This window comes from Sordaria macrospora, chromosome 4 (assembly GCF_033870435.1).
Source record: "Sordaria macrospora chromosome 4, complete sequence".
Lineage (NCBI taxonomy): Eukaryota > Fungi > Ascomycota > Sordariomycetes > Sordariales > Sordariaceae > Sordaria > Sordaria macrospora.
Genome location: NC_089374.1, coordinates 4,198,356 through 4,209,666, shown reverse-complemented (window position 1 = coordinate 4,209,666; position 11,311 = coordinate 4,198,356). Strand labels below are relative to the sequence as shown.

Here is an 11,311-nt window from a genome sequence, read left to right as displayed (position 1 = left end):
CCCAAGGTTTTGTTCTATATGTACGTTTTGTCCGGCCAACATGAGAGAATGTCATCCATGGCGTCGTCTGGTCAAGTTTGAGATGTCGTAGGCAACGAAATATTGTAGGCAATGAACATATCAAAAAGTAAATCATCACAAAATTAAGAATGAAGTTGTAAATGGAGGCGGCACTAACCAATCCAAACATGGGCTCCGCTGCCCCACCATTTGCCTGACTTACATCGTCGTAGTTGAGGTGGGTTCCCTGCTTTGGAATTGGAACGAGCGAAAACGACGGCGGCGACGACGACAACAACAAGGAGGGGTTGGACTTGCGAGGTACTGTAGTGTACAAGTACATGCGAACGCTGGGGACCGGGCCCTGGCAGACAAGGCAGGCGGAAGTGGCAGGCTAGCCCATTCTAGGGCAATGACAAGTGCATAACGCACAGAAAAAAGGATTTTGAAAACTTGCAGGCAAGAAGTGAGAATGAGGAGAGAAAAGACCGAGGGTTCACTTCGGAGTTAGCAGATGGTGAATCCGGGCAACAGATTGTTTCTTTGGTTTCTTGGACTTTGAGCGGCTCGCAGTGAGACGATGTCTTGCAGGTCGTTAGGCTGTGTCTGATTCTTGGAGGCGGCGAAGTTGAACTTTTTTTGAGTTCAGGCGGGGTACATGAAACGCCAAGAATGTCGCTGCTTGATGGGACATTTTGCCCATAAAGGAACTTGGGATAGCCTCGATGCTCTGGGAGACGTAACAGTGGGATTAAGAGATGTTCAATTTTGGGCCTAGTGTTATTCGGGATGGAAGCTTGCAATCGTTGAAGCAGACTTTGATCTAAATTCAGGACCCAACTGAAGAATGGAACAATCGGAGAAATGAGATGGCAAACATAAAAATCTCACCGTCCGAATGATACCAGAAAGGGCATAAGAGCCCAAGACCTACCTACACTTGTGGGTTGACGTCATAGTGGACAGAGAGGCAGACCAGCTGGACTGTCGATGGCAAGACTACACAGATAAATAATTCGACAGAACAAATAACAGGATCGCAAATGGGAGCCTTGGGGCTGTTGCGGGTGAGTCAGAGATGGTTGTTTTGGTTGCAGTGTGTTGATTCGTGTGCTTTCCGAATCTCCAAATGTGTGCCGTACTATCGGCGATAAGAGGGCACCGGGAGGGATATTCGCCCCGGCCTTCCTCACCAGCTTGTAAGTTGCCACTCACTCATCACCGTCAACGGGTTCAATCAAAGTCACTCACTCATCACCGTCAACGGGTTCAATCAAAGTCACTCAGCTGAGCCGGCTTGGTCGGGCAATTCGTGTAGCTCCAACAGACAGGCCAAAATACTCACCGGTTGCTGTTGGCTGATGACCCTGAAATGTCACAGGTGCCGCATTTTTGTATCTATGGGAAATGCGTGTTTCCTAGATCGATAATATGTGGAAGGAAGCCGCTTTGTTTGACATATTTGATACACGGGCTGAGAACCGTCGGTTAAAACACATGCAAAAGAACAATTCCATCAAGACGCCGGCAACCTGGTCAGACCTAGGAAGTACCCACGTACCGCGGTGTTCGAGTTGTGCGTCTTCAGATGCAGTCGTCCCTTGGACTGAAAATTCCACTCGGCGTCTACCATAAAGGGGGATGAACTTGATCCGGTGGTTATTTCTTGTCCGATGTATTAAAAATGAGACTCATTGGAGTTTTACCAGTTCCATGGGTACAGTATTGGGGAAAAGAAGACTTACGGGGGTATGAAATTTTCCTACCTCTAAGTCTCATGCCGGCCACTCACAATCGAGCCGTAGATTGCCATTTGCGAAAAACATATGTAGAACAGCCGACCGGGTATGTTGCGACGTCCCCATCGACAGACGAAGGGCAGAATCGCATCTTGGGATGTCTGTTGTCAGGCAATGTCTACCACCACGCCGGGGATCATGGATATACTAATATCAGTGTCTTGACGTTCCAGTCTCGCAGGATAACTCCCCATGTTGTCCGAACGTGTCCGCGCCCGACTCCCCTAGTTGTTGCCCATGTCACCCCATCCGGTCTTGGACTTGGAGAAAAAGATGTCTGGAGAATCCTGGACCAGGTCCACCCTCGATTGTTAGCCCCGTCGTACCCCATCGTTCAGGACGAGGGCTAGACAAAGGGACGAGGGCTAGACAAAGGGACGAGGTATAGTCGCGACAGCCCCGGGTACATCATCTGTTTTGATACTCGGAAGTGTCTCTGTCCTCTCAATGGGGCGTCGATTCAGTGATAGATTAGAAGCTCATTACAACAAACTGTTACTGCCTGTTACGGCCATGTCTTGAATCAGCAATGCCCTGGTGGGAAATTGAGCTGTGCCACACGCGATGTGGCTGTATACTTCAGGGCTGTTGTACCCAAATGCCTTGGTCCATGCTAGGAACATTCAGAGCCGCATCTGCATCAGATCGGGCTCCCGACCATCTGGGCACCATGGTTATCAATTGAACTTGATGGCTCGCATAAAAAAATGTCCAAGGGCGTGAACTAACTCTATTTTCTGTCTCTGGGTTTCTGGGGTGGCAGAGGCTCAACAGGCAGCGGGTAAAGCATAAATGGCACGTTAAATATTCATGTTCCTTTATCTGGCGTGGAAGTCCGAAGACGCATGTGTGAAGTGTGGAAAGTATCGGTTCCGGCCGGCCAACGCACGACCGGACGACGGACCGAGAGTGAAACGATATCCAACCTTGGGACTTTATTGAATGAGCTTTGAGGGCCAACTAAGTGAAAAGTAAATCCCCTGCTGTCAAGAAAATCTTGATAGCCGTCCTTTTTCTGCGACCGGCTGTATGTCCGTATACATACCATAGTACCCTACCTGGGGGATGGCCAGATGGACGTTGCCCGGCGCTGAGGTGTTGGTCAGTGGTGGCATGCACCGGGCACGCAGGTTGGGTTCAAGTTTCACGTTCCGCAAAGAGTACGTACCCCGGGGCGTCGCAGGGATCTCTGTTCCTCACGCTCGCAATTGGTCGACCCCCTGCCCTCTTCCACACAGTAAAAAAGTGTATCCATGAGCCCTTGCCCCAGAAAATTTGGTCCTCGCCCTTTTTCTTCCCACCCATCTTTCACCTTTGTCTTGTTAGACTCGTGAAGGAAAACCCCACGGAGGAAACCCAACTTCACAGGGTTCTCTTTTTCTATTCCCCCACTTCGAGATAGTCAACATCGGGACCGTACTCTCGTCTTCTCAGGATTCACTTCCCAGAGATCCAGAGACTGCCCTTGATTCCATCTCCACTCAAGCCCACTCTACCTAACTCATTTGATTGAGCGTTGGGCGAGCGAACACCCTATCGTCGACCTTATCGATCGCGGTAGCGTCAAAGACCCACGAGATTGGCCCAACTGCCAAGCTACGTGCCTACCAGTGGCCACCAACCCAAACCCTGAAGGCAACGCAACCTTCCATTTCCAATCCACCAGAGAGTGCGGACGCAGCAACGAGGGTTTTCGCCGGCCGCTTCGTTTTTTTGCGACGAACCCACTTTTGGCCAGGTCCAACCCACCCACCAAGAGGAAATCCTCCACCCACCCACCACCGCCTTCACTCTCTCTACCAGAGACTCCATTCCAGTCTTTTTCGACTTTTACCGTCAGTGCAACGCGCATCGGTATCGGTCTCTTTCGGTTTTTACAACCGCCTAATCCAATCCGCCAAAAAAACCCACCAGCGGTTTTCCTTCCAGGCACTCTCATTCTCTTTCGGCCGCCGTTCTTTTTGCGCGTCGAAATTGATCCCAGTCTTTGTGACTTTTTGTCCCCACTGCGCGGCGACCTTTCTTGTCGAGTTTGATATTCGACATTCCCACCCCCCGGGAACACCTCGTCCATCCTCGACCCTCTCCCCTCCCCAACGCGCACTCAACCATCCACAAAGAAACCGGCTTTCGAGTCACCCGATACCCTTATGACTTCCTCTGCGAGTCAACAGAACACTCCGGCTCAACCTACGTCCGCTCCTGCAGCAACGTCGTATGCTTCCGCAGCCGGTGCGAAGAAGCAGACAAGCACGCCGCTGATTGCGACGGGTTCTCAGCCCCCCGTCGTGGTTGGTTCCTCCGCTCCCGCCCAGAATGGCAAGCCTCAAGCTGCCCCGGTGAACGGCCGGCCCAACATCACCCCCGCCGTACCTATCGCCAGAGGTAGCTCGGGCCTCAACGGAGCCTCTGCTGACCACTCTAGGAAGAGCTCCGTCACCATCAGCGCCGCTCCTCCCAGCCACAACGCCAACGGCGGTCCTGTCGGTGGCGCCAAGGCCATCCAGTTCGGCTTCGAAGAGTCGCCTGCCATCACCCACAGCACTCCCCACGCTGCTGGCTCCGTCCCCATCCCGATTCCTGGCAGTAACGCCAGAGTCTCTTCTCCCGCCGCCTCGCCCTCGCCTATTCCTCAGGTGCCCCAGCAGAGCGGTGGCCAGCGGGCTCCCTCCAACATCTCTGCTCCGATGACGTTCGGTAGCTTCCCCGGTGACAACGATGTAAGATTTACCCAATCATATCTTTTAGCAACCGCTTGCTGACCAAGTTCCTCTTCCAGCGCCATATGAAGCAGCACTCTGTTTCTCACAGCAATGGCCCAGTCCACACACGACGGGACTCGCAAGCCTCTGCTCACGGTGAGACAGTTGGCCATATGGCTAGCCATCGTGGTGGCTATCAGGGTCAGGGCCGTGGCCGCGGGGGTTATAACAACTACAACAACAACCCCACCATGGGCTTCCCTCCCACCAGGTCCTACAACGGTCCCCAGCACAACGCTGGTCGTGGTGGCATGAACAACTTCCAAGGCCGCGGAGGCATGCAGCAGTATCCTAACTCTCCTCAGCCCCACCGTTCGAGCCCGGCTCCGGCTCACGCTGTTCCTACTCACGGCACCCCTACCATGGCCTCTGCCAGCCTGGCACCTACTCAGCCGCCCTTCTACCCCGGCATGAACATGTACCAGCAACAAGTAATTCCCCCTTCCTTTACCAACAACCCCTCCACATTCAAGCCTGTCAACAAAAAGAACAAAGGGACACGCCGGGATTCAGACAGTATCCATCCTAGGCACCCTAATTCTTCACAGCCACAGTCAAGTACGAGCGATGATCCGGCTCAGAAGCCTCGACGTCAGAGCAAGCGTTGGGCTTCCAAGGCAGACGCATACCAAGAAGTCAACGGTGGTCCGCCTATGCCGGAATTCTCAAATGCTCCGCCAGCTCGCTACGACTATGTCCCCCTCCGCTCTGTTCCTATGTTTTCTCCGCCATCGCTCGGCAGCATGGACCTGTCGCCCGCGAGCGGCCAATTCGAAAATCTGCTAACAAAGCAAAAACAGGTGCCCGGATATCCTGCTCCCATGGACTATCGTGGTCCCGTCTTTAACCCCTACAGCCAGCCCATGCCTTATATGGGCCAGCCTGTCCCCCATTTCCAGCCCACATACGTTCCTCCCACCTTCGTGCCTCAAGGGCAGCCTGTTGCTCAGCCGATGTCCCGTAACGCTTCGCAGGTTTCTGATCGTCCCGCGTCGAGCACTGGTCAAGTCCAGGCACCCGTCGTTGCGCAGAGCACCCCGACACAGCGTCCTGCCCAGGCCGCGCCCGCCATTGTTTCCTCTAACTTTGCTAGACCCAAGAAGTCCGCAGGCATAACTATCAAGGATCCCAACGGCAACCCTCTCGACCTTTCCGCGATAAAGGGCCCTGCCTCTCCGGCACCCAGCATCCAGCAGCAGTCAAAGACACCGCCTGTTGTTGCTTCAACACCTACCCCCCCTCCCGCCAAGCCTACTGCCCCCACCCACGGTCGTACTGAGAGCACAACTGGCAAGACTGCCGAGCAACTTCGTGACGAATTCAAGAATGCAGTCCAGAAGGCCAAGACTGAGGCTCCCGCCGATAAGACCAACGAGGAAGAGGCCGCTAAGGCTGCCGTTGAGAAGGCTGCTGCCGACAAGGCCGCCGCTGACAAGGAGGCTGCCGAGAAGGAGGCCGCTGATAAGGCCGCTGCTGAAAAGGCTGCCGCCGAGAAGGCCGCCGCCGAGGAGAAGGCCAAGGAGGAGGAGCGCGTTACTGCCGAGAAGAAGGCGGCTGAGGAAGCCAAGGCTAAGGAGGAAGCTGAGGCTAAGGCTAAGGCTGATGCCGATGCCGCCGCTGCTGCTGTCAAGAAGCCTGAGGCCAAGGAGGAGTCTGAAATTGACTACAGCAACCTCGACTTCGCCAAGCTAACTGATAAGGAGCTCAACAACATCGACCATGGCAAACTCAGCGATGAGCAGATGGACGCTTACTTCAACGAACTCGAGGAGAGAGATGCTCGCCGTGAGAAGGAGCAGGCGGAGATCTCCAAGAAGAAGGCCATTGAGGCCGAGGAGGCCAAGAAGAAGGCCGAGGCTGAGCGCCTGGCCAACGCTGCCGAGAACGATCGCAAGCTCCGCGAGCAGGAACGTGAGATGGAAAGAATCGAGGAAGAGCGTGAGCGCAAGCGCAAGGAGAGGGAGTCCGGCCAGGGCGAGTCTGTCGCCGATCTTCTCACCAAGAAGGAGGCCGATGACAAGAAGGAGGCTGATGCTGCCCCCAAGGCTCTCGGCAAGAACAAGCCTGCTGCTCTCAACCTTGCTCCTCTCAACACCAAGTCCGTTGAGGCCCCCCAGCCCAGCGCTGCTCTTCAGTCTCTGCGGTCCGCCCGTCTCCTCCCTGGTGTGCAGTATGATATCTACCCTGCCGGCATCGCTTCCCCCAACCCGGCCCTCAACCAGGCTGTTTCTAAGAAGGGCAAGATCTTCAAGTATGACGCCAACTTCCTTCTGCAGTTCCAGAATGTATTCACGGAGCAGCCCTCTCCCGAATTCCACCAGCAGGTTAAGTCTCTCATCGGAGATTCTGACAGTGGTCGCTCGGCCTCCGCTCGCACCCCTGGTGCTGGATCCCAGAGAGGCCGTGGCGGTGCTTCGGGCGGCGGCTTCCCTGCCATGGGCCAGTTCTCTGGCAAGCCTGCCCTGCCCCCTGGAACCACTTCGGCGGAGCGTTTCGCTATGTCGCAACAGGCTAGTGGAAGTATGGGCGCTCTTGGTAGACCTGGTGCTATGGGCACTATGGCTTTCGGACGCCAAGGCACATTCCCCGGCAACCTCAGCCGCACCCCTTCATCGACTGCTACCCCCGACTCGCCCCGTCAGAACAGCCGTCGCAAGCCGCGCGAGGGTTACTCCAAGAACGAGGCTCAGGCTGCCAAGAACATGCCGCTCACTGCCGGCATGGAACTCAAGCCTATCACTGTGTCCGCAACTGGCTGGAAGCCCATGAGCATAGGAGCTAAGAAGGCTGAGGCGCCCACCCCCGGCCACTTGGATCCTGAGACCGTTCAGCGCAAGGTCAAGGCTGCCCTGAACAAGATGACACCCGAGAAGTTCGACAAGATCTCTGACCAGATCCTTGAGATCGCTCACCAGTCGAAGAACGAGCAGGATGGTCGCACTCTGCGCCAGGTCATTCAGCTCACCTTCGAGAAGGCTACGGACGAAGCCCACTGGGCTTCTATGTATGCCAAGTTCTGCAAGCGTATGCTCGAGACCATGAGCCCCGAGATCCGCGACGAGAACATTATGGACAAGCAGGGCAACGTCGTCAGCGGCGGCGCCCTCTTCCGCAAGTACCTTCTCAACAGGTGTCAGGAGGAGTTCGAGCGTGGTTGGAAGGTGGACCTTCCTAAGCCCAAGGAGGGTGAGGAGGGTGACAAGAAGGCCTCCGAGGCTGTCCTCATGTCCGACGAGTACTATATTGCCGCCGCCGCCAAGCGTCGTGGTCTTGGCCTCGTCCAGTTCATTGGTGAACTGTTCAAGCTTGGCATGCTTACGGAACGTATCATGCACGAGTGTGTCCGCAAGCTGCTCGAGTTTACGGGCATTCCCGATGAGGCCGAAATTGAGTCTCTCACCAAGCTCTTGAGGACGGTCGGTGGCAACCTCGACAGCACCGAGAAGGGCAGGCCCTTGATGGAGGTCTACTTCGGCCGCATCCAGCAAATCATGGATCTTCCCGACCTCCCAAGCCGCTTGAGGTTCATGCTCATGGACATTGTCGACCTTCGCAGGGCCCGCTGGGTCTCCAAGGAGGCTAACAAGGGTCCTAAGACGTTGGAGGAGGTTCGCGCTGAGGTAAGTTACAGCAAAATCATTAATCAATGCGGTATCATGAAACTAACTAGTTTTCACAGGCTGAGGCTGCTGCCGCCGCAAAGGCGGTTGAGAATGCTCGTACCGGCCAGCGTGGCCTTGGAGGCCGTGCTGCTTCCGGTCGCGGAGATGCTAGGGGCTTCCCTTACAACCAGAGCATGACCAACAACCAGGTCGAGCTTGGTGATCTCAAGCGTTTGAAGGGCAACACTAGCCGCGCCGGTAGCCAGGGCATGTCTTTCGGCCCCCCTACGTCCATGTTCAACTCTAGGAGCAACAGTGGTCGTCGTCAAGTCGGTGGCCCTGGCGGTGCTTTTGGCCGCGGTGGTGATGACTCTGGCGGCTCATCCCGTACTGCTTCCATGCGCGGTAACGATTCGGTTTCCCACGCAAATGCTTTCAGGTATGATAACTGTGTCCCTCTACGTGTTGAACCGACAAACTAACTCAATCCACAGCCTTCTTGCTGATGCTGGAGACCACCCCGGCTCCCCTCCTTCGGCCTCTGCCTCCCCAGCATTGTCCAAGGTGACGCCTGATACCACGAATAATGACGAGAAGAAGGATGAATAAGGCAGACGGTTTTCTTTTTCCTCTCTTACCCAAAACAATTTCAACGGTGTATCGCATCATGAGCATCCGGAATTGTCTCTGTGAGCATAGACCGGGCGGGTTTCTCCAAATTATGCATTTGCGCGGGTCGGGGATTCATTCCAAAAGTTCTGCTTTATTACTTTAACTTTTTTTTCCTCCATATCTCAGTGATACCTCTTCTTTTTCTCCTACATACATCAGAGGAAAAGAAATTACCATTACCTTCCCCACACCATAGACTCAGTTTCCTTCCCAAGAGGCGGATACAAAACACCAGCAGCATGGAAGATGAAATCACGTTTTGAGGTTCGGATCATGATTGAGGATTTTATGATGAGAAACAGTTTCGGTCTGTGGGGAAAACTTGGCAAAGGATGTGAAGGCAGGTATGACGGAAAAAGGATGGGCTGAAACTTCTTTTGCCTACCGGCTTTCTCTCTGCTTTTGTTTCACCCACGGAACACACATACGCATGGCTACACAGCTGGCAACAAAGGGTTGATTGATTTTTGTCTTCTTTTCAGGGGGCGTTTCACGGAAATCAGGTTGGGCAATGATTCTGGTTCTCCGATGATCAAAACTTGTCTACATTTACTTCTTTTTTTCTTTCTGTTATTTGCGAACAAGAGTTTACTACTACTACTACTTCGACTTTTAATACTTCCTCTCTGTCTTGTGTGCGTGTTTGTATGTGTGCCGTTAGCGCTTGTGTGGAATGATGGGTGAAAATGTGGTCGTTTCTTTTTCCGAACTCTTTATCTGCTGGGTCTTGTTCTCTCCTCGCGATGCTGTCGGTTTTGTCTTCATGTTTTGGGAACCGCCTTTTCTAGACATTGGGTTCGACGCGAGTTTTTTCTTCTTTTGTGTGTCTGTATGTTCCGTTTTGTTACGTTGCCGCCATCTTCGTTGTCCTTCCTCTCTTGCCGTGGTTTTCCTAGTAGGTAGGATCTCTGCTGCAATCCGGTCCGTTGACAGCGACGCTTTGATCTTCTTTACCATCATCACAATCATCATCGTCGTCTGTCGTCGAGGGAATATGGATAGCCAAGTCACCACGCGATCGATGACTATCGATGACTGTGGCAACGTTGAGCGGGTGGTTGGGCGGATGGGCGATTGAATCTTTTTATCGGTTTTCTTGTATTTTTGTCTTTTTTCTGACTTCTCGAACCCAGCAACAAAATTTCAGCATTCTTGTACATATGGTTTAGACGCGAATACATGGTTTTAATTAGACTGCTGTCTCATGAGGTGATACTTTGTGACGTCTTGCTGGTTATTGCATCTCATACATGTTATGTTATTGTAGGTTAGTTGTTCAGACATAACTTTAACCTGTCTACCTAACCCCCCAAACCCGTTCGACTCTGCGAGGTGAACTACCAACTCCTTTGTTATGTCTGATGTTGTCGTCCTCGCTAGTGATGCTAATTACGTACAGTCCGCGGCCAAACCGAGATCCCGTTGATCCGATAATTATACAGGCAAATTTATGGTTCTCTTTACTTCAACTCACTTGTTTACCCTCTCTCTCTCTCTCACATACACACACATTCACACACAAAGCTACATAATCATGCAACATTGACAACCGAACCGAATGCTGTCCGAAGGCCGCCTACCCAGGCAAGCGATCCTCGCAGATCTAATTAGTGTGGTGTAGTGAGTGCTAGAACTAGTCAGGGAGGGGTCCAATCCAATCCGACCGCCTTAGTGACGATGTCTGACGATACTTCTCCCTTCCAGTAACAAAAGTCGGATTCTGTACCACCCAAAGAACCGACGAGCTGCAAGACGCTACCGACGAGAAAACCTGTTTTACATATACTGAATTGGACTTACCTGTGAGGATATCAATGCTATCTACTTCTGGCGTGTATCCAATCCAATGACCATTGCAGTAAAATCGGGTATCAGGCTTGACGGATTTCTGGTTAACTGGTTGCCAGGGGTAAAATGAAGAAAGAGGGCCGAGTATGTTCGTTTATGGTTCATATCTACATCGTCGCTCAAAGCGTGGGGGGGAAGGTTTAAAGTCATGTCATGAGACCCGGGCAGAGGAGGAAATCGTCTGTCTGTCTGTTTTGGCTCGCTCGGTTGCTGCTTGCTGACCGTACCTCCTTGTTTTTAGCAACCCTGACCGGTTCTGCCAGCTATTTTATTGCATTGCATGTCCGAATCCCTTGTGCGACGTTTGTGGCTTTGTTTCGTTGCCCTGTTTTATATAGGCTGGTAGGGTAGAAGGTAGGTACGTGGACGCTGTCAGAATCTGTTCATGTTCAATTGCGTAGGCACATTGACTATTTGCTGACATGTGATTGAAACGGTCAGTCAGTTCAGCGGTAAAAATCAGGGCTGCTGAGTGGTTTGAGTGGTTGAACTGGAGAAAGAAGGTTGCAGATTGGATGCGGTTGCGTGGTGGGTGGAGTGACTGATCTGATTGATAGATTGATCTGATCAACGGATGGGGTGGGTGGATGTGGGGCTGTACAGAATATTCAGACGAGACTTCTCGTTC

At 53.0% G+C, this 11,311-nt stretch overlaps 1 protein-coding gene across 1 annotated transcript; it reads left to right on the top strand.

The window, feature by feature from the left end:
* Positions 1 to 3,907: 3,907 nt before the first annotated feature.
* SMAC4_02142 (uncharacterized protein) lies at positions 3,908 to 10,018 on the top strand. The gene is made up of 5 exons (XM_024655625.2): positions 3,908 to 4,519; positions 4,579 to 4,992; positions 5,362 to 8,181; positions 8,241 to 8,602; positions 8,658 to 10,018. The coding sequence occupies exons 1-5, from the start codon at positions 3,950 to 3,952 to the stop codon at positions 8,770 to 8,772; spliced, it is 4,281 nt and encodes a 1,426-aa protein (XP_024511500.1). The 5' UTR covers positions 3,908 to 3,949; the 3' UTR covers positions 8,773 to 10,018.
* The last annotated feature ends 1,293 nt before the right edge of the window (positions 10,019 to 11,311 follow it).

Bases quoted from the DNA above. Each gene is read 5' to 3' on its own strand.
- SMAC4_02142 (XM_024655625.2), top strand. From the start codon at position 3,950: ATGACTTCCTCTGCGAGTCAACAGAACACTCCGGCTCAACCTACGTCC. The intron at 8,182-8,240 runs GTAAGTTACAGC...TAGTTTTCACAG, and splicing joins TGGAGGAGGTTCGCGCTGAG to GCTGAGGCTGCTGCCGCCGC. The intron at 8,603-8,657 runs GTATGATAACTG...CTCAATCCACAG, and splicing joins TCCCACGCAAATGCTTTCAG to CCTTCTTGCTGATGCTGGAG.